Source organism: Ornithorhynchus anatinus, chromosome 21 (genome assembly GCF_004115215.2).
Source record: "Ornithorhynchus anatinus isolate Pmale09 chromosome 21, mOrnAna1.pri.v4, whole genome shotgun sequence".
Lineage (NCBI taxonomy): Eukaryota > Metazoa > Chordata > Mammalia > Monotremata > Ornithorhynchidae > Ornithorhynchus > Ornithorhynchus anatinus.
The window spans coordinates 22,829,641-22,855,453 of NC_041748.1; the positions used below are offsets into that span (position 1 = coordinate 22,829,641).

The 25,813-nt window shown below is 57.4% G+C and overlaps 1 protein-coding gene across 3 annotated transcripts; it reads left to right on the forward strand.

Moving 5' to 3' along the window:
- The first annotated feature begins 1,681 nt into the window (after window positions 1-1,681).
- LOC103167399 (mediator of RNA polymerase II transcription subunit 15-like) lies at window positions 1,682-25,482 on the forward strand. 3 transcript variants are annotated; one of them, XM_029048838.2, is made up of 12 exons: window positions 1,682-1,789; window positions 4,757-4,844; window positions 5,901-5,952; window positions 6,550-6,579; window positions 8,313-8,404; window positions 11,065-11,345; window positions 13,814-13,901; window positions 14,969-15,020; window positions 15,647-15,676; window positions 17,313-17,525; window positions 20,140-20,309; window positions 24,090-25,482. In XM_029048838.2, the coding sequence occupies exons 1-12, from the start codon at window positions 1,728-1,730 to the stop codon at window positions 24,108-24,110; spliced, it is 1,179 nt and encodes a 392-aa protein (XP_028904671.1). In that variant the 5' UTR covers window positions 1,682-1,727; the 3' UTR covers window positions 24,111-25,482. The 3 variants fall into 3 exon arrangements, with proteins under 3 accessions (XP_028904671.1, XP_039770991.1, XP_039770990.1); XM_039915057.1 differs by having other exon boundaries at window positions 17,313-17,405; XM_039915056.1 differs by having other exon boundaries at window positions 11,155-11,345.
- The last annotated feature ends 331 nt before the right edge of the window (window positions 25,483-25,813 follow it).

Consider the following 25,813-nt stretch of genomic DNA (forward strand, 5'->3'; position numbering starts at 1 on the left):
AGGGCTTAGTCAGGGAAGGCCTCTTGGAAGAGGAGATAATAATGTTGGTATTTGTTAAGCGCTTACTATGTGCAGACCACTGTTCTAAGCGCTGGGGTAGATACAGGATCATCAGGTTGTCCCACATGGGGCTCACAGTTTTAATCCCCATTTTACAGACGAGGTCACTGAGGCCCAGAGAAGTGAAGTGACTTGCCCACAGTCACACAGCTGACAAGCGGCCGAGCTGGGATTCGAACCCATGACCTCGGACTCCCAAGCCCAGGCTCTTTCCACTGAGCCACGCTGCTTCCGGAGGGTGTTCTAGGCCAGAGGCAGGTCGAGGGTGAGAGGTCGGCGGCAAAATAGACGAGATGGAGGCAGAGAGAGAAGGTTGGAATTAGAGGAGCGAAGTCTGCGGGCTGGGTTGGAGTAGGAGAGTAGCGAGGTGAGTTAGGAGGGGGCGAGGCGACTGAATGTTTTAAATCCAATGGTGAGGTGTTTCTGTTTGATGCAGAGCTTGATGGGCAACCCCTGGAATTTCTTGAGTAGTAATAATAGTAATAATAATGTTGGTATTTGCTAAACACTTAGTGGAAAGACCCCGGGCTTGGGAGTCAGAGGTCATGGGTTCGAACCCAGCTCTGCCACTTGTCAGCTGCGTGACTGTAGGCAAGGCACTTCACTTCTCTGTGCCTCAGTTACCTCATCTGTAAAATGGGGATTAACTGTGAGCCTCACGTGGGACAACCTGATGACCTTGTATCTCCCCCAGCACTGAGAACGGTGCTCTGCACATAGTAAGCGCTTAACAAATACCAACATTATTATTATTTCTATGTGACTGTTCTAAGTGCCGGGGTAGATACGAAGTAATCAGGTTGTCCCACGTAGGACTCAAAGTCATCATCCCCCTTTTAAAGATGAGAGGTAACAACTGAGGCCCAGAGAAGTGAAATGACTTGCCCAAGGTCACCCAGCTGACAAGCGGCGGAGCCGGGATTAGAACCCACGACCCCTCACGCCCAACTCAGGGCCCTGTCCACTGAGCCACCCTTCTCCAGTAATAATAATAATGACATGGGTTCATTCATTCATTCAATAGTATTTATGGAGCGCTTACTATGTGCAGAGCACTGTACTAAGCACTTAGAATGGACAATTTGGCAACAGATAGAGACAAACCCTGCCCATTGACGGGCTCACAGCCTAATCGGGGGAGACAGACGGACAAAAACAAGACAACTTAATCGCAATAAATAGAGTCAAGGGGATGGACACCTCATTAACCAAATGAAGTTAAGTGCTTATTATGGGCCGGGCACTGTTCCCTGCGCACAGCAAGCTGAGAGTCTTGAGGGGGAGAGAGAAAATACTAAATACATAAAAACACGAATTTATAATATGCAATTTATAGATCCATCCGTTAAGTGCGGGGTGACTGAGGGTGGAGAGAACATCAGAGGCTTGTAAGTCACAGACGCAAGTGCACATCTACGAAATCTTTCCAGTCCAGAGCTCAGTAAACACGAATGAATGAATGAATGAATGAATGAATGAATGAATGAATGAATGAATGGGGGCGGGCTGAGTGGTCGCGCATGCGCGCGGAGGTGGGGCGGGCCCAGCCCGCGGCCACCCGGGAAGGACTACATTTCCCAGAAGGCTCTGCCCCGGGGTGGGGGGTACTTCCGGCCTGGCGACTTCCGGGGTGGTGGGGCTGGGGCGCTGGGGAGGCAGCGGCCGCGATGGAGGCGGAGGGGCAGGACTGGCGCAGCGCCGCCTTCCGGCAGAAGCTGGTCAGCCAGATGTGAGTGGGCGCCGGGCGGCGCGCGCCGGGTCTGGGGGCGTCCAGTAAGGCCGCGCGCGAGCCGGGGGGGGGAGCGTGGGGGATTCCCCACTCGGCCCCGCCCCCTAGCGGCGGAACGAGGCCGAGCCCCGCCCCTTTCCTCCCCCCCCCCCGTGTCGCCCCCTCCCGGACTCCCGCGGAAGCGCAGCTCGGGCCCGCCCCCCGCCCATCGATCCACCGATGGGATCGATGACGCCCTTTGGGCCGACGAGCCCCGCCTCGTTCCCGTGCCCCGGGCGGGGGAGAGCGGGGCGCAGTCAGGGAAGGCTTCCCGGAAGGGGTGCGATTGGAGCAGCAGCGGCGCAGGTGGGGAGCTAGGGGGTCCCCCCCCCCATAGGGAGGAGGGGGATGGCCCAGGCAATAATAATAATGATGGTATTTGTTAAGCGCTTACTATGTGCAAAGCACTGTTCTAAGCGCTGGGGGGAAACAAGGTAATCAGGTTGTCCCGGGTGGGGCTCACAGTTTTAATCCCCATTTTACAGATGAGAGAACTGAGGCATAGTGAAGTGACTTGCCCAAAGTCACATAACTGTCAAGCGGAGGAGCTGGGATTAGAACCCATGACCTCTGACTTCCACGACCGTGCCCTTTCCACTGAGCCACGCCGCTTTTCTAGGTAGGAGGGAGCAAGGGCAGCTTGCAGGAGCACCCCCCTTGTTGGAAGGGGAGCGTCTCTGTCTCCATTGCGAGCACTTAGTACAGTGCTCTGCATGTAGTAAGCGCTCCATAAATACAGTAGAATGAATGAACCGCATGCTGGTTGCCCACTTGGACCCCCCCCATCCCTAGGGACATCCGCTGGCTCCCATTTCTCCATCCTCGACTCTGCCCCCGAGATCCAAAACTTCTGGCAGTCCCCCGTCCCTCTCCATCGGAGCAGCGGCGTGGCTCAGTGGAAGGAGCCCCGGCTTGGAAGTCAGAGGGCGTGGGTTCGAATCCCGACCCCGCCGCTTGTCAGCTGGGTGACTTGGGGCAAGGCGCTTCACTTCTCTGGGCCGCAGTTCCCTCATCTGGAAAATGGGGATGGAGACTGGGAGCCCCACGTGGGACAACCTGATCGTCTTGTATCCCCCCGGCCCAGCACTTAGAACAGTACTTGGCATTATAGTAAACGCTTAACAAATACCATTATTATTATCAGTATAACTCCCCCACTGAATCAGCTCGGGCCATCCAACCCATCAACTCTCCTTTCCCCCCTACTGACTCAGCGCGGACCATCCAGGACCCCTGACTTCCCTTTCCAACCCTGACTCTCTCTGAGACCCAGCACGGACCACCCAACCCCCGCCTCTCGCCTCTCCATCTTTGGCTCTTCCCAAAGACCCAGCAAGGACCGTCTCACACCCCCACTTCTCCCTTCTCTCACTCTCTGACCCTCCCCCAGTGACACAGCCCAGCCCACACCCCTAACTCTCCCCTCTCCATCCCTGACCCTTCCCCCCGACCCTGCACGGTCCATCCCACCCCCCGATTCTCCCATCTCCATTCCAGACTGTCCCCGAGTGGCCCAGCACAGACCATCCCACCCCCCCCTCGAAACTCCACCCCGGCTCTCCCCCTGTACCCCAACAGACACCATCCCATCGCCCTGTTCCCCTCGCTCCATCTTTCCCCAATAACCCAGCAGGTGAAGGGGAGAAAAATACTGAAATACATTATAGGCTGAGGGTAGCAACAGGGTTTAAAGATAGGGAAATAAGCGCTGCCCGATCGGGTTGGATGAGAACCTGGGGAAGTGCCTTGGGAACCGCAGCAATCCTCGGGACAAATCGAAAACATCCCCTGTGTGTCAGTAACGGATTCCTCTGACTCCCTATGGAGTCTCTCCATCCGGTTGACCGCAACAGATCCGGAAATGAGGAGATGGGGGGACCGCCCTGCCCAAGACCTCCGGCCAGCCGGGAGTGAGAGAACGGAGCCAAGAGCCAAATCCGGAGGAGCTGAGGAATCCCGGTCCCTGAATGTGGCTCCTCGTCCCCTCTGGTCCTCACCGTCCCACCCGTCCCTCCTCTGCTGCCTCTCCTTGCCCCAGGGGTGCCCGACACCTTGGTATTAAAGCTGCCGGCTGTCACGGCGTGTCCATGTCGCCTTACCCCCTCGGCATTGCTTTCCCTCCCCAAGCTCGTCACCCCGGACCGGCATAATGGCCAGCGCAGGCCTAGGGGCCAAAGCCTCCTCATCTTTGGCTGCTCGGGGAGGGGAAGAAGATTCGACGTCGCGGAACGGGGCAGTCGCCGGGGACCTGTTGGGCGCCCAGTGGGTGTGATGAACTGGAGGAAGTCTAGCGTGAGCCCCGGACACATTTCCTGCCCACAGGGAGCTTCCTCTCTAATGGGACGGACGGACATAAAAATGCTTTTGAATAGGTTAATGAGGTTACGTGGTTGGCTAGGTATGCACAAGCACCGAGGAAAGGTATAAATAGATTCCCCAAGTGCTGGAGGCACCTGTCGGGGCCTTGTGACTCAGTGTTAGGAGTGAGTTGCTTAAGGCTCACTGGAGGAGGTGGGATTTGAACACGGGGAGAGATGCAGGTTGGCCGGGAAGAGACGAGCTCCTTCCTGGGACAAGGGCGTGAGCGAGAGGTCGGAGGTGGCGGGAGAGTGCGGGGAGGGGGGCAGATAAAAGGCGAGCAGGTGGAAAGGGCTGCGACGCGAGGCGGAGGACCTTGAGACGCCGGGACCCGGGAGCCGGAGGAACGGCGGTCCGAGCGGCGGTACGGGGGAGTGACGTCCCTGCGGACGGTGTGTCGCATTCGTCTGACCAGCGGGACACCGGCGCGCACGGAGGCCGATAACTCCAGCCCCCCGGGCCCGGGAGGTTTGGGGGAACCCTGCCCCAAGCGCTCAGTACAGTGCTCTGCCCGGGATGACCGCTGGTCAGTAGCCCCGACTGATTGATTGCCTACCTCTTGCGTTGCAGCGATGACGTGATGAGGAAAGCCGGCGTGGCCCACAGTAAGTCGAGCAAGGACATGGAGAGTCACGTGTTCCTGAAGGCCAAGAACCGGGTGAGAGCTCAGGGCGTGCGGGGTTGCGTGGCCGTCGTCCCGACGGGGGCGGGTGGGCCGGGCCGCGCGACGCCGACCCCAACCTGGATTTCCGGTTGGCATCCGGGCTGCGGGCCGGTGTCCCACCCGCGGGGTGCTCCTTTGGCCGGCGGTCTCCGTTCGGTGGGGGCGGAGAGGGAGGGAGAGATGAAGGGTCGGTCAAGTGGGCGACGGTATAGAGTTTTAGGGGTTTGTCATCCCGGGGAAGCCTCCGGGTAATGTGGCAAACTGTCATTCAGTCGGACGTAGCGACTGCGCACCTACTCTGTGCAGCGCGCTGTGCCGAGGGCTCGGGAGAGTGCAGTAGAGTGAGTTCTGCCCTTGGGGGAGTGTACAGTCTGACCAGGGAGACGGGCATTGAAATGAATTCCTCACAGGAGAGGATGGGAGCAGTTTAAGGCAGCGAGGTATGGAAATGTACAGGCGGCTGGGAAGACTCACAGGTAAAGGCCGGGAAAAGTCCCAGAAAGGGATGGGGGGCTGAAGGGCAGACCTCAGAGAGAGGCAACGGGGTGGGAAGAGGGACAGACCCCCAAAGTTTTCGTTCCTGCGGGGCGGACACCCCTTTTCTCAGCGTTCTCACCCAGTGGGCTGCTAGGCCGGGCCGCCCTTCTATCATGGTTAAACAGTGCTGGGAGTAAGGCCAGTAGCGGGCTGAAGAAATCAACTGGAAGCAAAGTTAGAAAACATTCCTGACTGGGCCGCCAGCCTCCCTCTCCCTCCCCAAAACCTCCCACCGCCCGGCCTCGCTGGCATTACGGATCTCGGATCACATCCGCTCCCACCCCCACGAGCTCTCTGAGTCAGACGGAGGCCCCCTCTTCGATGGAAAACGAGCCCCTGGCCCACCGGCTGTCGGTCGGGCCACCGGCCTGCGAGGGACTCTGAGCCCACCCGGCCTGCGGGAGGGATGACTCCCACGGGCCGAGGGAGCGGCGTTGGGAGAAGGGAAAGGTTGAGTCGTGAGAAGTTGGCTTCCTCACTCTGGACTCATCTGCTTCTTGTTTTTGGATTTAGGAGGAATACCTTTCTCTGGTGGCCCGGATCATCATCCATTTCCGAGACATCCGTAAGTACCCGCCGGATTCAATGGGAGAATCTCCCAACTGGGACTGGGCGTGGCCTTTCAGGTGTCACCTGGCCAGAGGCTTCGATTCCCTTGAGAGGGGGCTTTTCGCTTCCCGCCCGCCAACGACTTATCTGGGATATTCTCCTGAGCTTCCCTAACCCTGGCGGCACCACCGGTTACTTCCAGTCACCCATCCATCGAAGCCTTGACCACCCGCGGTCCAAGGCGCCCAGATTTCTCCTTTTGGGTCTCTCCCTGCCAGAGAAGAGGGCGGTTCCCCTCCCAAGGCCAACCTCCTCCGCATTCCCGGCATCCCTCGAAGTGACGTACCCCGTCGGTGCCCTGACCGCCTCTCCCGGTCTGGAGGGGTCAGGGGACGGCCACCTGGGAACCAACCGTGGGAAGGGCGTGGGGTTTTGGGTGACGGTCAGGAGACCGGTTTGGATCGGCGTCGGTCCTCTTCCGCTTTCCTAATCCCTTTCCAGCCTTTGGGTCCCGGGCACGGGGGCAGAGGGCAAGGCAGTGGGGCGCCGAGCGGGGACGATGCCGTGAAAGTGGGAGGAGTCAGGGTCTCTTTGTGTCCGTTCTCCCAAACAGATTACGAGAAGTCTCAAGCTTCAGTTGCCGGTAAGAGCTTGCTTGCTTTCTGAAGTTCGAGTTGTAGTGATTGTCCCGGAGGGTGGGGTGGAGAGGCAAGGGGAGGTGGGCGGAGGGTCTTTTCCTCCAAGGCCCAGAGGCTGGCCGCTTTCTGGAGACAGCCCTGGCCCGCCTTCTGGTCCCAGCCTCCGCCGCACCAGGTAGCGGCGCTTAACGGTTCTGGAAAGGTGGTAATGTCGACTGCCTCTCGTGACGCTCACCGCCCGACCTGTTGGAATCCTCTCCTGACCCTCCTGAAGACTCTTCTGATGCCAGCTCGCGGGTCACCTGTGACATCCTCCATCACGGGCACAGAGAATAAGGGGAGCACAACTCTTGCATCCTATGGGCAGACCGGGTACCCTCAGGCTCTGAGCCCCACCAGCCCACCCACTGTGGGGGGAGAATCTCAGGCTCCCGTTGTACTTCCAGGGAAGCCAGATTCACTCTGTGGAGACCCGGCGCCACGAGGGGGAATGCCACGTTTGTTCGGTCCGAGAAAACTCCAGAGCGGTGGTGGTGTTGCGCCATGTACTTGTCGTGGGTCCGGTGGGCTGGGAAGGTCTTAGCTGTTGTGCTGCTCTGGACCAGAGCCAAGGGAGGATTGAGGGGCTCCCCCCCCCCCCCCCCCATGAAGAACGCTTTGCTCCCATAGTTCTCCCAGGAGCGGGGATCTGGTGAACCGGAGAACCGTGAGCTCTCTCGTTAGTTACTGCGGTCGGCTCCGCTATTTTTGGAGACGGCCGAGGGAGGTTTCCAATCGGGTCCTTTGGCAGGGAGCATCTCTGCCGCGGCCGACGGTCTGAGGAAAAGCTCAGGAACAAAGGAACCGAGCAGCCCGGCCCCTCCGGGCCTGGAGATGCGGACAGGCGGCTGCCCGGGCCTGGTATCCAGAGGTGTCTCTCAGTTCCCTGTGCCGGGTCGACTTCCTCCGGAGTTGGGCCGGGCCTTCCTCTCTCGGCAGTCTCCCTAGGCCTGGAAGAATCTCATCTTGGAAGGTGGAAGGCGAGCTCCAAAGGATATCAGAGTGTTGGCGTCTCGGCAGGAGTCCTCACCAGTGACGTGATCGAGGCCAGTGATGCACTAATGGATGGAGAAAAGGGGATTGAGAAGGCTAACGTTTCTTTGGGCAGAAAGGCAGAGCGTGGCACCCACACGGCCCGATGCTTCAAGCCAACCTGCCGGTCTTCAGCGCCGCGGTGTCATCCAACCATTTCCTTTGTGGCCGCTAACGGGAGACACACCGACACCTGCCTGTCTCTGGGCAAGTCCTGGACTGAATAGGGGTCCCCCTGACCCGTGGCGGCCCAGTGTGACCCCCGTCCCGGGCGAGCCCTCTGAACTGGGGTTGGCCTCACTCTGGGGAATCCTGGCGGGACCAGCCCGCCCCTCTGAGGCTCCCTCTGGGTTATGTTGTGTGGCCACAGATTCCGTGAACGTGCCATAGAACCTAGCGGTCTGGAACGACGGCCCTCCCGGTAGCTTTCCTTGAACTCTCCCAAGGGCCTAGGACAGCGTTGGGCACGGAGAAGGCCTCTGGGAGATGTATTTGCTAAGGGGGTAATAGCTCCCTTCCCTGAATCTCCCAGGATGTCATCAGGATCAAGGGAACCCGTGGCTGCCCGGTGCCTCGGAAAGCCTGGGAAGGCCGGAGAGATTTGGGGGCGGGAGATTGGGGGTGGGGATCCCCGTTCCCTGAGCCTCTCCTGCATCATTGCTCACAGCCCAACTTCAGCCGCAGGAGGTGACATCGCAGCAGCTGCAGGCCGCCCAACAGCAACACTTCATAAATCCGCACCGTCTGAACCAACACCAGGTAATGGGCCGGCCGGGCGGCCGCTTCCGCCACCCCCACCCCCGGGTGCCGCCGTCTTGGGTTTGTATACTGGTGGCTGGGGCCGAATCCAACGTGGCGGCACCTAGAATCCCATTTGGCCCAGATGGCAGGGGCCCCGCCTGGTTTTGGGAGGGGGACCCCCGCTTCCATCCCCTTCCCCCAACTCCACAGGAAATTATTCAGCATTGGCGGTTTGGGGGCCAGTGAAATAAGAACAAACCAGGACAGAGTCGGGTGGAGATAGATGCGAGGCTGGGCACAGAGCAATGATTCGATGAATACCCTAATAGTACCAATTTGAAATGGAGCTCAGGTCCGGACGTCGGACTGTAGGGCCCTGCACTGCCTTAGGACTTTGAGCCCCAAGTGCTATGGTTATTGGGGTGCAGGGGACCCCGGGAGGTTGTGTACATCACACTCTCCCTCGTTCAGTCGATCAGTCGTACTTATCGAGTGCATACCCTGCGCAGAGCACTCGATTAAGCGCTTGGGACAGTACAGCGTAACAGAGTTGGTAGACACATTCTATGCCCACAACGAGGTTGCAGTCTGGAGGATACAGGCGTTAAGCGAATAGTCAGTCGGTCAGTTGTATTTACTGAGTGCTTACTGGGTGCAGAAAACTGTACTAAACACTTAGAAGACTACAATACAAAAATAGACACGTTTCCTGCCCAGAGTGAGCTTACAGTCTAGAGGGAGAGACAGACAGTAATATGAATAAATTACAGATTATGTACATAAATGCTGAGGGTCTGGGAGGGGGGATGAATAAAGGGAGCAAGTCAGGGTGACGCAGAGGGAGGAGGAGAAGAGGAAAGGGGGGCTTAGTCAGGGAAGGCCTCTTGGAGGAGATGGGCCTTCAGTAACGCTTTGAAGATGGGGAGAACCTTTGTTGGATATGAGGAGGGAGGGAGGGAGGCAGGATGTGGGCGAGGAGTTGGCGGCGAGATAGACAAGATCGAGGCACAGTGAGAAATTTGGCATTGGAGGAGCGAAGTGTGTGAGCTGGGGTGTAATAAGAGAGCAGCCGTGCGCTGTAGGAGCGGCCAGGAGAGTTGAGTGGTTTAAAGCCGATGGGAAAGAGTTTCTCTTGGATGTGACGGGAGTTTCTTCAGGAGTGGGGAGAGATGGGCTGAACATTTTTTGTAGAAAAATGATGGGGGCACCGGAGTGATGTGAGGACTGGAGCGGGGAAGAGACGGGAGGCAGGGAGGTCAGCAAAGAGGCTGAGAGAGTAAGTAATCTAGGCTAGGATAAGTGTTTGTATTAATGTGGTAACAGGTTGGCTGGAGGGGAAAGGGCAGATGTTAACGATGCTGTGAAGGAGTAACCGACAGGATTTAGTGAAGGAATGAGAGAGGAGTCAAGGATAATGCCAAGGTTACGGACCCGTGAGACAGGAAAGATGGTGGTGCTGTCTACAGTGATGGGAAAGTCTCAAGGTCAGGGTTTGGGTGGGAAGATAAGTTCCGTTTTAGACCTGTTAAGTTTGAGGTGACGGCGGGACGTCCAAGTAGAGCTGTCTTGAAGGCAGGAGGAAATGTGAGACTGCAGAGAGGGAGGGAGATCAGGGCTGGAGATGGAGATAATGTTTCCAGGAGAAGGGGATGATCGACTGTGTTAAAGGCAGCTGAGAGCCCGAGGAGGATAAAGATGGAGTAGAGGCCACTGGGTTTGGCAAGAAGGAAATCATTTTTGACCTTTGAGAGGGCGGTTTCTGTGGAGTGAAGGTGACGGAAGCCAGATTGGAGGGGGTCAGGGAGCGAATCGGAGGAGCTGGTGTAGACAGCTCACTGAAGGAGTCCGGGGAGGAATGGTAGGAGGGAGTTGAGGCGAGAACTGGGAGAGTCAAATGTAACAGAGTTGGTAGACCCATTCCCTGCCCACAGTGAGCTTGGAGTCTAGAGGGGCGGGCAGAAGATAATAAAAATGGATAATTTCCGATACATAACTTATAGATCCGTACCTAAGCGCTCTTGGGCTGAGGGTGGAGCGAATATCAGATGTCCAAAGGTCACAGATCGAAGGGCCCATATGCCAGATCTGTTGGAGCAATAATATACTTCTGATATTTGTGAAGCGCTTACTGTGGGTCAAGCCCTGTTCTAAGCGCTGTGGTAGACACATGTTAATCAAGTCAGACACAATCCCTGCCCCTCAAGGAACTGACAGTCTAAGTAGGAGAGAGAACTGGTATTGAATCCCCGTTTTATAGATGAGAAAACTGAGGCCCAGGCAAGCGACGTGATTTGCCCAAACTCACACAGCCGGCAAGTGGTGGAGCCGGGATTAGAACTCAGGGCTTCTGACTCCTGGGCCCGAGCTCTTTGCATTAAGGCTATACTGCATCTCTCCAGAGAGCTTCGTACACTGCTCTGCACACAGCGGGAGCTCGGTTGATACAGTCGATTGATTGATCGCTGTAAACTCGTTGTGGGAGGGAATGTGTCTGCCAACTCTGTCTTACTGTACTCTCCCAAGCGCTTAGTGTAATGCTATACATACGATAAGCGCTCAATAAGTACCATTGATTGATTACTGTCCCAAGTGCTTGCCACAGTGCTCTGTGCTCAATAAGCGCCCGTTAACTGCCACCGATGGCCCGACTGCTCTGTCTTTGTGCCTCCCCCCGGAAGAACCGCACGCCCTCCGACGTGGTGACGGGCTCAGGGGTCGGTCCAGCTCCGTCCAGCCCGTGGCCAACTGGGAAGGATTCCGTTCTCCAGAAGGCCCTGCACCGGTCTTTTCGTCTTCACCTCCGCGGGAGTCCCACGGTGGCCTGCACAGCTTCTGGGATCAGAGGGCTAGTTGGCCGAGGAGTAAGTAGGCGCGGAGCGGGAGCGAGCGACACGGAGGCGGCGGGGCAGGACGACGACTGGCGCGGCGCTGTCTTCCGGCAGAAGCTGCTCAGCCAGATGTAAGTGGGGGCCGTGACGGCCAGACGGGTTTGGGGGCGTCCGGCAAGGCCGTGAGCCGGGGAGGCGGGTCGGCGACACGCAGGTGGCTCGGGGCATTCCCCTCTCGGCCCCACCCCCTCCCCCGTGCGCCAGACCGAGGCCAAGCTTTACCCCTTCCGGCCCCCGGGTGGGATGGGGGGAGCATCCACATCCCCGGCTCCCCATCCACCCTGGTGTCACCCCCTTTCTCCCTCCTGCAGAAGCCCTGATCGGGGCCGCCCCTCTCCTCTATCGCTCCAAGTCTTTGACAATCCGTCAATCAATTGATGTTATTTATTGGGCGCTTTTGGGGGGCACTGGACTGAGCACGGGGAGACGGGCGGGGGCGGCTCCCCGCACCCCCAGAGGAGCCCCGCGTGGTTCCCTTTACACCGCTGGGGGACCGGGGTTGATGGGTGGGGTGAGGCCCGAGAGAACTGAGGGGGTGTAGGCCCCAGTGGAGGGGTGACATGGTGAGTGGGGAGGCGAGAGTCTAGACAGGGAAGGCTTCCCGGAAGGGATGTGATCTGCGCAGGATTCGGGAAGGTGGTGGTCAGCCAGATATGAAGGAGGAGGAAATTCAAGGTGGAAGGGAGCAAGAGCGCCCTGCAGGAGAAACTGGTTGCTGGTTGCCCACCTGGACACAAATCCTTAGGAACATCCCTGGTTTTCATTTCTCTATCCCTGTCTGTGTCCCAGAGATCCAGCACGGGCCACTCAGCACCTCATGATCCTCCCCTCTCCATCCCGGACCCTCCCCCAGGGACTCAGCTTGGACCATCCAACACACCAACTCTCCCATCTCCCCCATCTGACTCAGTGCAGACCATCCCATGCCCCTGACTCCCCTCTCCATCCGTTAACCTCGCCCAGGACCATCCCACACCTCTGACTCTCCCTTTTCCATCTTTGACCCTCCTCCAATGACCCAGCATGAGCCACCCCACACCCCTGACTCTCCCTTCTCCGTCCCTGACTCTCCCCCAGTGAACAAGGACGGGCCATCCCACACCCCTGGTCCCCTCTCCATCTTCCCCCAGGAGCCCAGAAGGTGGAGAAGAGACAGACAATGAAATACATTACGGGTCCAGTCTGTAAGCTCATTGTGGGAAGGGAATGTATGGTCTCTCCCAAGCGCATAATACAGTACTCTGAACATAGTAAGCACTCAGTAAATACGACTGAATGAATGGAAGCAACAGAGTTTAAAGATAGGGAAGTAAGAGCTACAGAATCAAGTTTGATGAGAACCCCGACAAGGTCCCTCGGAACTGCAGCATTCCTCGGGAGAAATCCAGAACATCTCCTTCGAGTCGGTAACGGATTCCTCCGGCTCCCGCCGGGATCTCTCTGGCCGGCCGGTCGGCCGCACCGGATGTGCTCCGGAGGGGAGGAGACGGGGAGACCGCCCCCGCCGAAGCGTCCTGCCCGATTGTCCCGGCCTGAGACCAATAGCCAGCCGGGGGTGAGAGAGCGGAGTCGAGTCCGGAGGAGCTGAGGACCCCCAGTCCTCTTAGCCCTACTCGCCCCCACCCCCCCCGGCTCTTGCCTCTCCATGTCCAGGGGCACCCACCCCCTTGGAAGTAAAGCTGCTAGTCGTGATGCCATGGTGATCTCAACTTCTCTCCTTGACATGGCTTTCCCTCCCCAAACCAGTCACCTCCCGACCGGGAGAATGGGCACCGAAGCCACCCCGTTTCTGGCCGCTCTGAGAGGGGAAAAAGATACGACATCCTGGCACGGGGCAGTCGCCAGGGACTAGTTGGGAGTCCACTGGATGCCGTGCACTGTACTAAGCACTGGGGGAAGTCCAATGCACATTCCCTCCCCACAAGGAGCTTCCTCTCTAATGGGGGAGACGGACATAAAATGTTTTCAATTAGGAAAATGAGGATAGACGATTGGCTAGATGCGCACGAGCGCTGAGGAAGGGAATAAACAGATCCCTATGTGCTGGAGGCAGCCGTCGGGGCCGTACGACTGAGGGTTAGGAGAGAGTCGTGGATGGCTCGTGGAAGGAGGTGGGATTTGAACATGGGTAGAGCTGCAGGCTGGCTGGGAAGAAACGTTCTCCTTGCTGGGACAAGGGCATGAGTGAGGAGTCAGGGGCGTGGGGGTAGGTAGAAGGCGAGCTGGTGGAAAGGGCTGCGGCGTGAGGCAGAGGACCCTGAAGTGCCCGGTGGGACTTTTTTTCTTGACGCGGAGGGACCCAGGAGCCGGCGGTCTGAGCGGAGGTCCGGGGGGGTGATGGTCCCTGGAGACAGCATGTCGCGTATCGGTCCGATAGGCGGGAGCCCAGCCCACACGGAGGCTGACAACTCCAGCCCCCCCAGGGCCCAGAGGAGTGAGGGAACCCTACCCTAAGCGCTCAGTACAGTGCCCTGGGTGAGGTAACCGCTCTGTCGATAAATAGCCCCAACTGATTGATTGCCTGCCTCTCGTGCTGCAGCGATGACGCGGTGAGGAAAGCCGGCGTGCCCCTCAATAAGTCGAGCGAGGACATGGAGAGTTACGTGTTCCTGAAGGCCAAAACCCGGGTGAGAGCCCCAGGCACGTGGGGCCGTGTGACCACCGTCCCGGCAGGGTTGGGTGGGCCGGGCTGTGGGGCGGTAGCCTCTACCTGGATTTCCGGTTGGCATTCGGGCTACGGGCCGGTGTCCCACGCCCAGGATGTCGCTTTGGCTCATGGTCTCTGTTCACTGGTCGCGGAGAGGGAGGGATGAAGGGAGGGTCGGTCAAGGGGATGGCAGGATGGAGTTCCAGGGGTTCGACTCTCCGGGGATGGCTCCAGATGACGTGGCAAATGGCCGGTCGGTAGTAGTGACTGAGCCCCAACTGTGTGCAGAGCGCTGTGCCGAGGGCGTGGGAGAACGCAGTAGGGTGAGTCGACCCGACCCCTGCTCTTGGAGAAGCGTACAGTCTGGCCGGGGAGACAGGCATTGAAATGAATTCCAGAGAGGGGAAGATGGGAGCAATCTAAGGCAGGTAGGTATGGAAGTGTGTGGACAGCTGGGAGGACTCAAGGATAAAGGCCGGGAGAAGTCCCAGGAAGGGACGGAGGAGAAGCAGGGTGTCCAGAGGGGAAACGGAGCAGGCAAAGGGACAGACCCCCGAAGTTTCCGTTCCCGGTGGGCGGACACCTCTCTCCTCAGAGTTCTCGTCTAGTGGGCTGCTAGACTGGGCCTCCCTTCCACCATAGCTAAACGGTGTTAGGTGTCAGGCCTTTCCCCATCCAACGGAGGGTTGAAGAAATCACCTGGGAACAAAGTTGGAAAATGTTTCCCCACTGGGCTGCCAGCGTCCGCCATCCCCACCAAACTCCTTCCTCCTTGCCGATGTTACGGATCTCGCGACGCAGCCGCCCCCGCGGGCTATCAGAGTCAGATGGCGGCCGCCTCTTCGATGGAGAAAGAGCCCCGGCCCACTGGCTCCCAGTCTGGGTGTATGTTTCCACCAACCTGTGACGGATTCTAAGCCCACCCTGTCGGCGGGAAGGATGAGTCCGGCGGGCCGAGGGAGCAGCCCTGGGAGAAAGGGCAATCTTGAGTCGTGAGAAGTTGGCTTCCTCACTCCGGACTCACCTTCTACCCGTCTTTGGCTTTAGGAGGAATACCTTTCTCTGGTGGCCCGGCTCATCATCCATTTCCGAAACATCTGTAAGTACCCGCCAGATTCGCTGGGAGACTCTCCATCTGAGTTGGGTGTGGCCTGTTGGGTGTCGCCCGGCCCGGGATTCCTTGGGACGTGGAGACCGATTCCCATGGGTGGGGCTTTTTTGCGTCCCGCCCCGAATGGCTTCTCTGGGATTTTCTCCCGGGCTTCCCTAACCCCGTTCCGCTCTCGCGAAACCCACGATTATGTCCAGTCACCCGTCCGGCGAAGACTTGACCAGCCCAAGTCCCAGGGCACCCCGGCTTCTTCCTCTCGGCAGTCTTCTGGTCTCTCCCCATCAGAGATGAGGGCAGTTCCCCTCCCCTGGCCAGTTTCATCCGCGGTCCCGGCGTCTTTTGGAGCGACACACCGACGAGCCCCGATCGCGTCTCCCGGGCTGGGCCATCAGGGTCTCGCCACCTGGGAACCAACCACAAGAAGGGGGTGGGGCTTTAGAGCCACCCGGATGACCGGATTAGATCGACATTTGTCCTTTTCCTGTTTCCTTATCCCCCTCCGACCTCTGGGCCCAGACATGTGGGCAGAAGTCAAGGCAGCGAGGCGCTGAGGGGGGACGATGCCGTGGAAGTGGGAGGTGTCAGGGTCTCTTTGTGTCTGTTCTCCCCACCAGATATCAAGAAGTGTCAAGCTTCAGGTGCAGGTAAGAGCTTGCTTGCTTTCTGAGATCAATTTGACAGCGAATTTCCGGGAGGTCGGGGCGGAGAGGCAAGAGGAGGTGGGTGGAAGGTCTATATCCTCAAGGCCCAGAGGGCGGCCGCTGGCCGTCTGCCTTCTGTTCTCAGCTGCCCCGGCGTCGGGCAGGGTGCTTAGTAGTTCCGGAAGGGTGGCGGTGTCGAGGGCTTCTCTCGACGCCCTCCGCCCAACCCGTTGGAATCCCCTCCTGACCCTCCTGAAGACTCTTCTGATGCCAGCTCTCAGGCCAACTGTTGTGGGCACAGAGAATAAAGGGAGCATGACTCTCGTACACCCGTGGACAGAGCAAGTACCCTCGGACCTGAGCCCCAACGGCCCGGGCGTGGTGGGGGAATCTCAGGATCCCGATGAACTTCCACAGAAGCCAGATTGACTTTGTGGGCTCCTGGTGCCATGAGGGGCGACCCTGTTTGTTCAGTCTAAGAAAACTTCACAGCAATGGTGATGTTCCGCCATGTTCTTTTCCTGGGTCCAGTGGGCTGGGAAGGTCATGGCTGTTGTGCCGCTCTTGACCAGAGCCAAGAGAAGATTTAGGGCCCCTTTCCCCTCCTCAAGAAAAATGCTTTGCTCCCACAATCCTCCCAGGAGCAGGGATCTGGAGAAGCAGAGAGCTGTGAGCTCCCCCGTTAGTTACCGCTGTCGACTCTGTTTTCTTTTTGGAGGCGGCTAGGGCGGTTTCTGTTGCGGCATCTCTTCGCTGGCCCAGGTCTGAGGAGGAGAAGCTCGGGAGCGAAGGGCTTCAAGCAGTGCGGCCCCTCTGGGCCTGGAGTTACGGAAGGTTTCTCATGGCTCCCCGTGGCGGACCAGCTTCCTCTGGAGTTGGGCCGGGCCTTCCCCTTGGTGCAGATTCCCTCTGCCCGAAAGAACTTCATTTTGAAGCATGAAAGGCAGATCCAGAAGTCATCCAAATGTTGGCGTCGTAATGGGGATCCTCACTTTTGAGATTCGATCGAGACCAACGATGCGCTAAGGATAAGGATGGAGAAAACAGAATCGAGGCGGCTAGCCTATCTTAGAGAAGCAGCGTGTCTTAGTGGCAAGAGCCCGGGTTTGGGAGTCAGAGGTCATGGCTTCGAATCCCGGCTAGGCCGCCTGTCAGCTGTGTGACTTTGGGCAAGTCACTTAACTTCTCTGTGCCTCCGTTACCTTATCTGTAAAATGGGGATGAAAACCGTGAGCCCTACGTGGGACGACCTGGTTACCCCGTATCTACCCCAGCACTTAGAACAGTACTTGCCACATAGTAAGCGCTTAACAAATACCAACATTATTATTATTTTGGAGCAAGGAAGAATGTGGCAACCACGTGGCCTGATTCTTCAAGCCAACCTGACGGTCTACAGGGCTGTGGCGTCCAGCCACCTCTTTTATGGCCACGAATGAGAGACAGACACGGACACCTGCCTATCTCCCTGCATGTCCTAGACTGCGGAGAGGTCCCTCTGACCCACGGAGGCCCAGTGTGACCCCATCCCGGGCGAGCCCCCTGGACTGGGGTCGGCCCCACTCTCGGGAAAGCCGCCTCATTCCGGGGAATGCCTCTGAGGCACCGCCTTCACCCAAGTTGTGTTGTGTTCCCACAGATCCCGTGAACGCGCAGCAGAACCTAACGGACCCCCCTCCCGCAGGAGCCGCTGGGTTTGGCGTGGTGACACGTAGTCCGGGACAACCTCTAGGTGAGCCCGGAGAGCTTGTTGGCGTGCACCAAGCGACGACCCCGTCGGGGCAGCCGTCCCCAGGTACCTCTGGAATGGCCCCTCGGGGCCTGGCTGTTGTCTCAGCCACCACCCAGCAAAGTAAGTCCCAGTATCCCCTGGGGATTGGGGGGTGCTCAGTTTCCCAGGAGAGTGGGCGGTCTCCTTCTAGCCCTCGGGGGGGAATAGAGAAATGAAAATAGCCCCTCTGGACTTGAAGACAGCCCCTCCGGTGGGAGTGTGGGGAGATGGGAGGGAACCCCGGAGCCAATTGCAGTTTCTCTGCGCAGAACCCCCTCCCCTACCCAAGGAGAGCTCGTCAACGGGAGCCCAGAGACCTCAGTGCCGTAGCCCTTGGTGCCCTCTCCCCCGACCTCGCCCGACCACGGTGGCTGAGAGATCATCCCAGGCCCTATAACCCTGTCCGTTCCTTCCCCCGGCTACAGTTTCGTTGTTCATCCCCTCACCCTGCCCCACTGGTCTAGATACCAGTCCAGGCCTCAAGCAGATGTGAGGACTGTGCCCAACCACCGGACAGAGACCGTCCCATCCATTTGCCCGTCTTCCTAACTGCGGTCGTGTTGGGGCACGGTCCTTGGTCCCCCATTCCACCTCTGGCGTCGGCCTCGTCCCCCGCTCCTCTGGCTCTCGCGATAGCTATTTCAGCTACCCCCCTTAGGGCTTTCTCAGACCATCTTCCTGGTGCGGAGAGGGTCAAGCCAAGCCAGGTCCGGTCCTCCCCACCACCGCGGGTCGGCCGCTCCCGGTGACTTGGTCTGGGCCCCGGTGGGACGCTAGGGTGACCGATTTGGTTGGTCCCTTCCGGCTGTGCCCCGAAGCTGGGCTCCTACCGAGCCCCCACTCAGATGGCCGAGACTGCCGGACTCCAGAATCCCGGGGGAGTTGGTGTCAGGGAGCTCAGCCCCGGCTGGACTAGGTCAGTGTGTCCACATTAGCTCCTGGACACCTCGTTTGGACTACCTTGTGGATGCCTCTTTGGAAGTGCCTTGTGGATGCCTCTTTTGGAATACTTCATGAAAGCCTCTTTTGAACTACCTTGTGGATTCCTCTTTTGAGAGTACCTTGTGAGTTCCTCTTGCCTTGGAGACCGAACAGGCCAAATCACCAAAAAACCCCCCACCCTCCCTTTTCTGCTGCCGAGAACGCGCTTCCCCTTGTGATCAGCTGTTACCATCACCAGCGGGCACCCTTCGAATGCCCAAAAGAAAGCGAATGTGCCACCCATTTAAAAGTTGGCGGCCCCTCTTCCGTCCTGGGCGGGGAGGTTGGAGCCCAAGTCCGGCCCGCCCCGAACGAGTCCGGGCCAAAGGGCAGCAGATCTCGGAGATTGGGACCGGTCAGCCTTTCTTTGACCGTGAGACCCGGGAACACCTAAGAAAAGTTTCACGCCTCCGTGGTGGGGCTTCCGGGTGGGCTTCCGGAGACCCCGCGGAACTGCAACCCCTCCCCAAGGAAGGAGACCGTAACTGACCCTCCCGCCCCGACTGACTGGCCCCACCAATCCCCAAGGACTTGGAGGGAGTCACTGAAACTCTGGTTCTGGAGAAATCATCTCTAGTGACTGGCGACTCGATTTCAGTTAGGCAGTCAGTTGTATTTATTAAGTGCTTACTGTGTGCGGAGCACTGTACTGAGCACTTGGGAGAGCACAATACAACGATATAATCACATTCCCTGCTCACGATGAGCTTACAGTATAGACGGGGAGGGGATTGGCGGTCTGAAGATGCCACTGAGATCCGGTGGCTGTTGGTAGAAATTCTCGCGTTAGAGTGGAACCCCCAGCTGGCGGAATGGTTCAAACTCTGCCCCTGCCTTGTTTTACAAACGCGTAACAAAAGTCCTGCCCGACACAGCGCGGTAAGGCCGAGGCCGGGAAGCGTGGGGGACATCACGCCTCGACCGACACCACGCGCCCGCGCACGACCGTTTCTACCTGCGCCGATTCCCCCGGAGCCAAGGGATGGATCGTGTCTTGGCTGGGCAGACCGGCACCATGGAGAGACACTCCGGATCCTCTCCTGGGATGCTCTCTGAATCGTGCGGGTGTTGGACCAGACGCACCCCTGCCTCTGAATGTGCCCAGCTGGAATTAAGCCGGGAGGACCTCTCGCTTCTCAGAGTCCATCTGCTCTGTGTTTTCCAGGAGTAAATAAGCGGGGACCCCATGAGCACCTGGATTTACACCTCTACCCACCTGCAGGCGTACACGTCACCCCCCCCCGCTAGATACAACACACAATCTGAACTCCCTTCTCGTTCAGATCGCCCTTCGTGCTGGTCTGTAACCAGCGTCCATGGCTGTGGCCGCTGTCTCTTCTGTTCTCATCCAGTCTTTCAGCCATCCGGAGAGATGGCCCTCTCGGTAGCTTTCCCTGAACTCTCCCCGGGGCCTAAAATAGTGCCGGGGTACAGAGTAGGCCCTCGAGAGATACTCCTCAGCGCTTAGAATGGTGCTTGGCACATAGTAAGCGCTTAACAGATTCCATCATTGTTATTTGCGGAGGGGGTAATCCTAGCTCCCCTCCCAGAGCCTCCTAGGATATCGTGAGGATGAAGGGAGCCCGTGGCCGTACGGCGTCTCGGAAAGCCTGGGAACGCCGGAGAGATTAGAGGGGAGGGAGACGGTGGCTGTGGATTTGGGGGGCGCAGGAGGTCACTGTCCCCTGAGACTCTCCCGCGTCTTCATTTGCAGCCCAGTTGCAGCAGGTGACTTCGCAACTGCAGCAGGTATCTCTGCAGCAGCAGCAATTCCAGGCCCAGAATGCCATTCAGCAGCAGTTTCCGGTGGAGGCGGCAGGAGCCGTGGCCGCCCAGCAGCCACAGCAGGACCTTGGGAAGCTGCTCCCTCAGAACCAACAACAGGTACCGGGTCGGGCGGGCCATCCGCCTTGGGCGTGGATGCTGGCAGGTGGGGCCGAATCCAACATGGCGGAACCTAGAACTACAGTAGGCCCAGATGGCGGGGACCCCACTTAGTTTCAGGTCGGGGAGGCCGGCTTCCATCTCCCCACCCTCTCATCCCCCCCACCTCCCTAACTTCACGGGGAATTATTCAGCCTTGGTGGTTTTGGGGCCAGTGAAATAGAATAATGCTGGGTCGGGGGGCGGTCCTGTTGGTAGAGGGGCTTGGTAGTTGCGAGGCTGGGCACGGAGCAGGGATTCGATGAATACCGTAACGGTACCGACCGTAACGGTACCGATTTGAAACCGAGGGCAGGGGCCGGGCACCAGGCTCCAGGGTCCTGCTCTGCCTTAGGACCTTGAGCGTGAAGTGCCATGGTTATCGGGGTGCAGGGGACCCCGGGAGAATATCTACATCCCACTGTCCCTCAATCAGTCAGTCAGAGTGTTTACTCTGGGTAGAGCACTTCATTAAGCGCTTGGGACACTGCAGTATAGCCGAGTTCGTAGATGCATTCTCTGCCCACAACGAGCTTACATTCTGGAGGAGGATACAGACATCTAAATTATTATTATTATTATTTAAAATTATATAAATGAAAGTCAGTTGTATATATTGAGCACTTACTCTGTAATAAACAGATACATTCCATGCCTACAATGAGCTTACGGTCTAGAGAGGGAGACAGACATTAATATAAATAATGGATACATTACAGAGTGCTCTGGGGCTGAGACGGGATGAATAAAGGGAGCAAATCAGGGTGACACAGAAGGGAGTGGGAGAAGAGGAAAGGAGGGCTTAGGGAAGGCCTCTTGGAGGAGACGTGCTTTCAATAAGGCTCTGAAGGAGGGGAGGTCTATTTTTGGATATGAAGAGGGAGGGCGTTCCAGGCCAGGTGCAGGATGTGGGTAAGAGGTCGACGCCGAGATAGATGAGATGGAGGTAGAGTGAGAAGGTTAGCATTAGGGGAGTGAAGTGTGTGGGCTGGGTTGTAGTAGGAGAGTAGCGAGATGAAGTAGGAGAGGGCATTGTGGTCGAGTGGTTTAAAGACGACGGTGAAGAGTTTCTGTTGGATGCGAGGTTGGATGGACAACCACCGGAGTTTCTTGAGGAGTGGGGAAATATTGGCTGAACGTTTCTATAGAAAAATGACTTGGACAGCAGAGTGAAGTGTGGACGGGAGTGGGAAGAGACAGGAGGCAGGGGAGTCAGCAAGGATGCTGATAAAGTCATTAAGGCAGGAGAGGATAAGTGCTTGGATGAATGTAGTAGTAAAGATGAAGAGCAAAGAGTGGATTTTAGTGTTGTGTAAAGGTGGAACTTTAAAGTCAAGGATAACACCACGATTACGGGCTTGTGAGACAGGAAGGATGGTGGTATCGTCTACAGTAATGGGAAAGTTGGGGGAGGGCTGGGTTTGGGTGAGAAGAGAAGTTATGTTTTAGACCTGGTAAGCTTGAGATGACAAGAGGACATTCAAGTAGAGATGTCTTGAAGGCGGGAGGAAATAGGAGACTGTAGAGAGGGGGAGAGATCAGGGCTGGAGATGTAGATTTGACTATCGTCGGCATAGAGGTATTAGTTGAAGCCGGGGAGTGAATGAGTTCTCCAAGAGTGTGACATCCGGCCGATCCAACACAGTCCTCAATTCAATTCAATAGTATTTATTGAGCGCTTACTATGTGCAGAGCACTGTACTAAGCGCTTGGGATGAACAAGTCGGCAACAGATAGAGACGGTCCCTGCCGTTTGACGGGCTTACGGTCTAATCGGGGGAGACGGACAGACGAGAACGATGGCACTAAACAGCGTCAAGGGGAAGAACATCTCGTAAAAACGATGGCAACTAAATAGAATCGAGGCGATGTACAATTCATTAACAAAATAAATAGGGTAACGAAAATATATACAGTCGAGCGGACGAGTACAGTGCTGTGGGGATGGGAAGGGAGAGGTGGAGGAGCAGAGGGAAAAGGGGAAAATGAGGCTTTAGCTGCGGAGAGGTAAAGGGGGGACGGCAGAGGGAGTAGAGGGGGAAGAGGAGCTCAGTCTGGGAACGCCTCTTGGAGGAGGTGATTTTTAAGTAAGGTTTTGAAGAGGGAAAGAGAATCGGTTTGGCGGAGGTGAGGAGGGAGGGCGTTCCGGGACCGCGGGAGGACGCGACCCGGGGGTCGACGGCGGGACGGGCGAGACCGAGGGACGGCGAGGAGGTGGGTGGCAGAGGAGCGGAGCGTGCGGGGTGGGCGGTAGAAAGAGAGAAGGGAGGAGAGGTAGGAAGGGGCAAGGTGATGGAGAGCCTCGAAGCCTAGAGTGAGGAGTTTCTGTTTGGAGCGGAGGTCGATAGGCGACCACTGGAGTTGTTTAAGAAGGGGAGTGACATGCCCAGATCGTTTCTGCGGGAAGATGAGCCGGGCAGCGGAGTGAAGAATAGACCGGAGCGGGGCGAGAGAGGAGGAAGGGAGGTCAGAGAGAAGGCTGACACAGTAGTCTAGCCGGGATATAACGAGAGCCCGTAACAGTAAGGTAGCCGTTTGGGTGGAGAGGAAAGGGCGGATCTTGGCGATATTGTAGAGGTGAAACCGGCAGGTCTTGGTAACGGAGATAGACCTGGTGTTCACACTGCAAGAGGGGAGAGAGAACAGAGAGTGAATCCCCATATGACAGGTGAGAAAACAGGCACGGAAAACCTCACCATGTCCCACAGCAGGCAAATGGCACAGCCGGGATGTAGAATCCTGATCCCCTGATTCCAGGCCTCTGCTTTTTCCCCCTATAATGTGGTATGTCTTAAGTGCTTACCATGGGCTAGGCACTGTACTAAGTGCTGGGGTGGATACAAGCAAAGCATATCAGGTTGGACACAGTCCCTGTCCCAGCGGAGCCCACAGTCTCATTCCCCAATTTGTAGATGAGGTAACTGAGGGCCAAAGAAGTGAAGTGACTTATCCAAGGCCACAGAGCAGACAAGTAGCAGAGCCAGGATTAGAATCCATGAACTTCTGACTCCCAGGCCCGGGCTCTATCCATTACGCCGTGCTGCCCGGAGCTTCTCCCATGCCCTTTACCAAAAACGATAGGATCTAGGCTTTCCTGGTGAATTGTATTTTCAACCTGTCTGCCGCTACATGCTGATGTTCTAATAATCATTACAGTTGTGGTACTGGTTAAGCATTTACTCAGTGCCAAGAACTGTACTAAGCACTGGGGGAGACCCAAGATAATCAGATCCCACCATGGGGCTCACAGGGTGAGAAGGGGAGAGAACAGGTATGGAATCCCCATTTTGAAGATGAGGGAATTGAGACACAGAGAAGTCGAAGGTCACACAGAGCCGGGACTGGAGCCCAACTCCTCTGCCTCCCGGGCCCGGGCTCTTTCTGCTACGCCCCGCTGCTTGCTAGCGTGGGAAAAAGAAGGGCAGGTAGGAAGGGGGTGTTTAAAGTTCTTGTTCTCGGAGCCCCGAGTGAGACGGAAGAGTTGGCCGGGGTGCTCCGGGATTGGGGGCGGGGAGAGGATGCAGGGGTTTCGGAAGAGAAGGAGGGGCTGGAGCCGGGACATCGCTGGGGAGCGTTCCCTGACAGGTCTCCTTAACCACGGCCCCCGCGGGGGACCGGCGACCTGGGCCCCAAGTCCTTAATACAGTGCTCACAGTAAGTGCTCAATAAATACGACTGACCAAGCACGCGCCGACACAACTCCGGCTTCGCCACTGACCATCTCCTGGGTGTCTTCTGCAGATGCAGCAGCAGGAGCAGTGAATTTGCTCAGTTTCAGCAGCAGCAGCCGCCCCCGCCCTCCCAAGCTCTGCAGCAACAGTCTATATAGCAGTCCGCTCAAGGCCAGCAGCCTCAACTTCCCCCCCGACCCCCACCCCAATCCCAGCCCCAGCCATTTTTCACTCCGACTCAAGCCATCCCCAAGCAGATACTGTTCACCAAACCCGATTCAAGCCATGCAAGTGAGTGGCCCCCAAAATCTAGGGGCTTTAGAGGTCGCCGCCTTTCCAAGAGGGAGATGTGAGAGAGTAATTGTAGGACGAGGTGAGGGTGATGGCTTTAGAGCCATCAGGATCCGTCGTCTGGTCGGTTGGTTTTTTTGTGGGAGGAGGAGGGGAATTGCTGTGCCGGTAGCCACTCCCCTGCCTCCTTCCCTCCAGCGAGCAGGAGCCATCCTAGCTGACAGGTCGTGCTGAACACCCCCAGTGGGCCAGGACAGATGAGGATGGGCCAGGGCCGGTGGGAAGGGGGCATAGTTTTGGCCAACTCAGCCTCCCCCCGGCCTGTAGCGCAAGAGAACCAGAACTCGAGAGTTCCGCCTGCTCAGCGGCATGAGGTGACAACTCGGGCTTGGGGCCTTTCCCCGGCAAATTAGATGGGGATTTTTCTGAGTTATCTGTTAAACACTTACTATGTATCAGACACTCTTTTATACGCTGTGGTAGGTACAGATTAATTAGGCCAGAAACAGTCCCTGCCCCATATGGGGCACAGTCTAAATTGGAGGGTAACAGGTATTTAATACCCATTTTACAATCAAGGAAACTGAGACACAGAACTGAAGTGCCTTGCCCAAGGTCAGACAGCAAGCAGTTGGCAGATCCGGGATTAGAACCCAGGTCTTCTGACTCCCGGGCCTGGGCTCTAACTCCTAGGCCACACTGCTTCTCGAGCTCCCGTTCCTTCTTCCTTCCAGCCTCAAGGTCAGAGCTCAGCTAGCGCAGCAGCTTTTATTACCCGTAACCCTCCCGTGCGTGCGTCCGTTTCCAACCCTCCAGTCCACGAGCTCACAAGTTACCCGGTGGCTGGTTCCACCTGGTGACATAAATCTGGGGTCAGAAGTAGGTTTGGAGGCAACTGGAGTGGATTGCCTAACTCCTTTCCTAAAAGTCCAGGGGTGGGACTCCTTTAGGTGGGATGCCAACTGGGTTAACCGACACTGGAACGACTCAGCTGGCTTGGTGGTGAAGTTGACCACCTGGCGGAAAGCACCTCCGGAAAGAAGGAAAAGACAGTAGTGGCCCCATAAGTGAATTCCTCCCCAGTTGGAAGCGACCACAGGACGGGATTAGCGTATTCCCCCCGAAAAGAAAGTTCAGTTCGCCTCGCAGAATAAATCTTACATGGCTCAGTCTTTCTGACCCCGATCTCTCACTCTTGCTGCGCCAATCCTCGGACCCACCCCCGTGGGAGTGGTGACAGTGCCTCAGTTACCCCACCTGGAAAATGGGGTGAAGAACTGAGTGTGAGCTCCAGGTGGGACATGGACTGTGTCCAACCTGATTACCTTGGTTCTTAGCTTTTAACAAAGACCATTTAGGAAAAAAAAGGCACTGGCATGCTCGATAAACATGGAACCTAGCAGCACCGAGGATTGCCAGGGCAACTCCGTTGTTAAGGCCACGGTCCTTCCGTGACCATCTTCTGGCTCTGTGGGGTGGGTCCAATTTGGGGGATAGTTTCAG

Coding starts and splice junctions, on each gene's coding strand:
- LOC103167399 (XM_029048838.2), top strand. CDS start 1,728: ATGGAGGCGGAGGGGCAGGACTGGCGCAGCGCCGCCTTCCGGCAGAAG. Junction 6,580..8,312: donor GTCTCAAGCTTCAGTTGCCG/GTAAGAGCTTGC, acceptor CATTGCTCACAG/CCCAACTTCAGCCGCAGGAG. Junction 8,405..11,064: donor ACCGTCTGAACCAACACCAG/GTAATGGGCCGG, acceptor TCCCCCCGGAAG/AACCGCACGCCCTCCGACGT.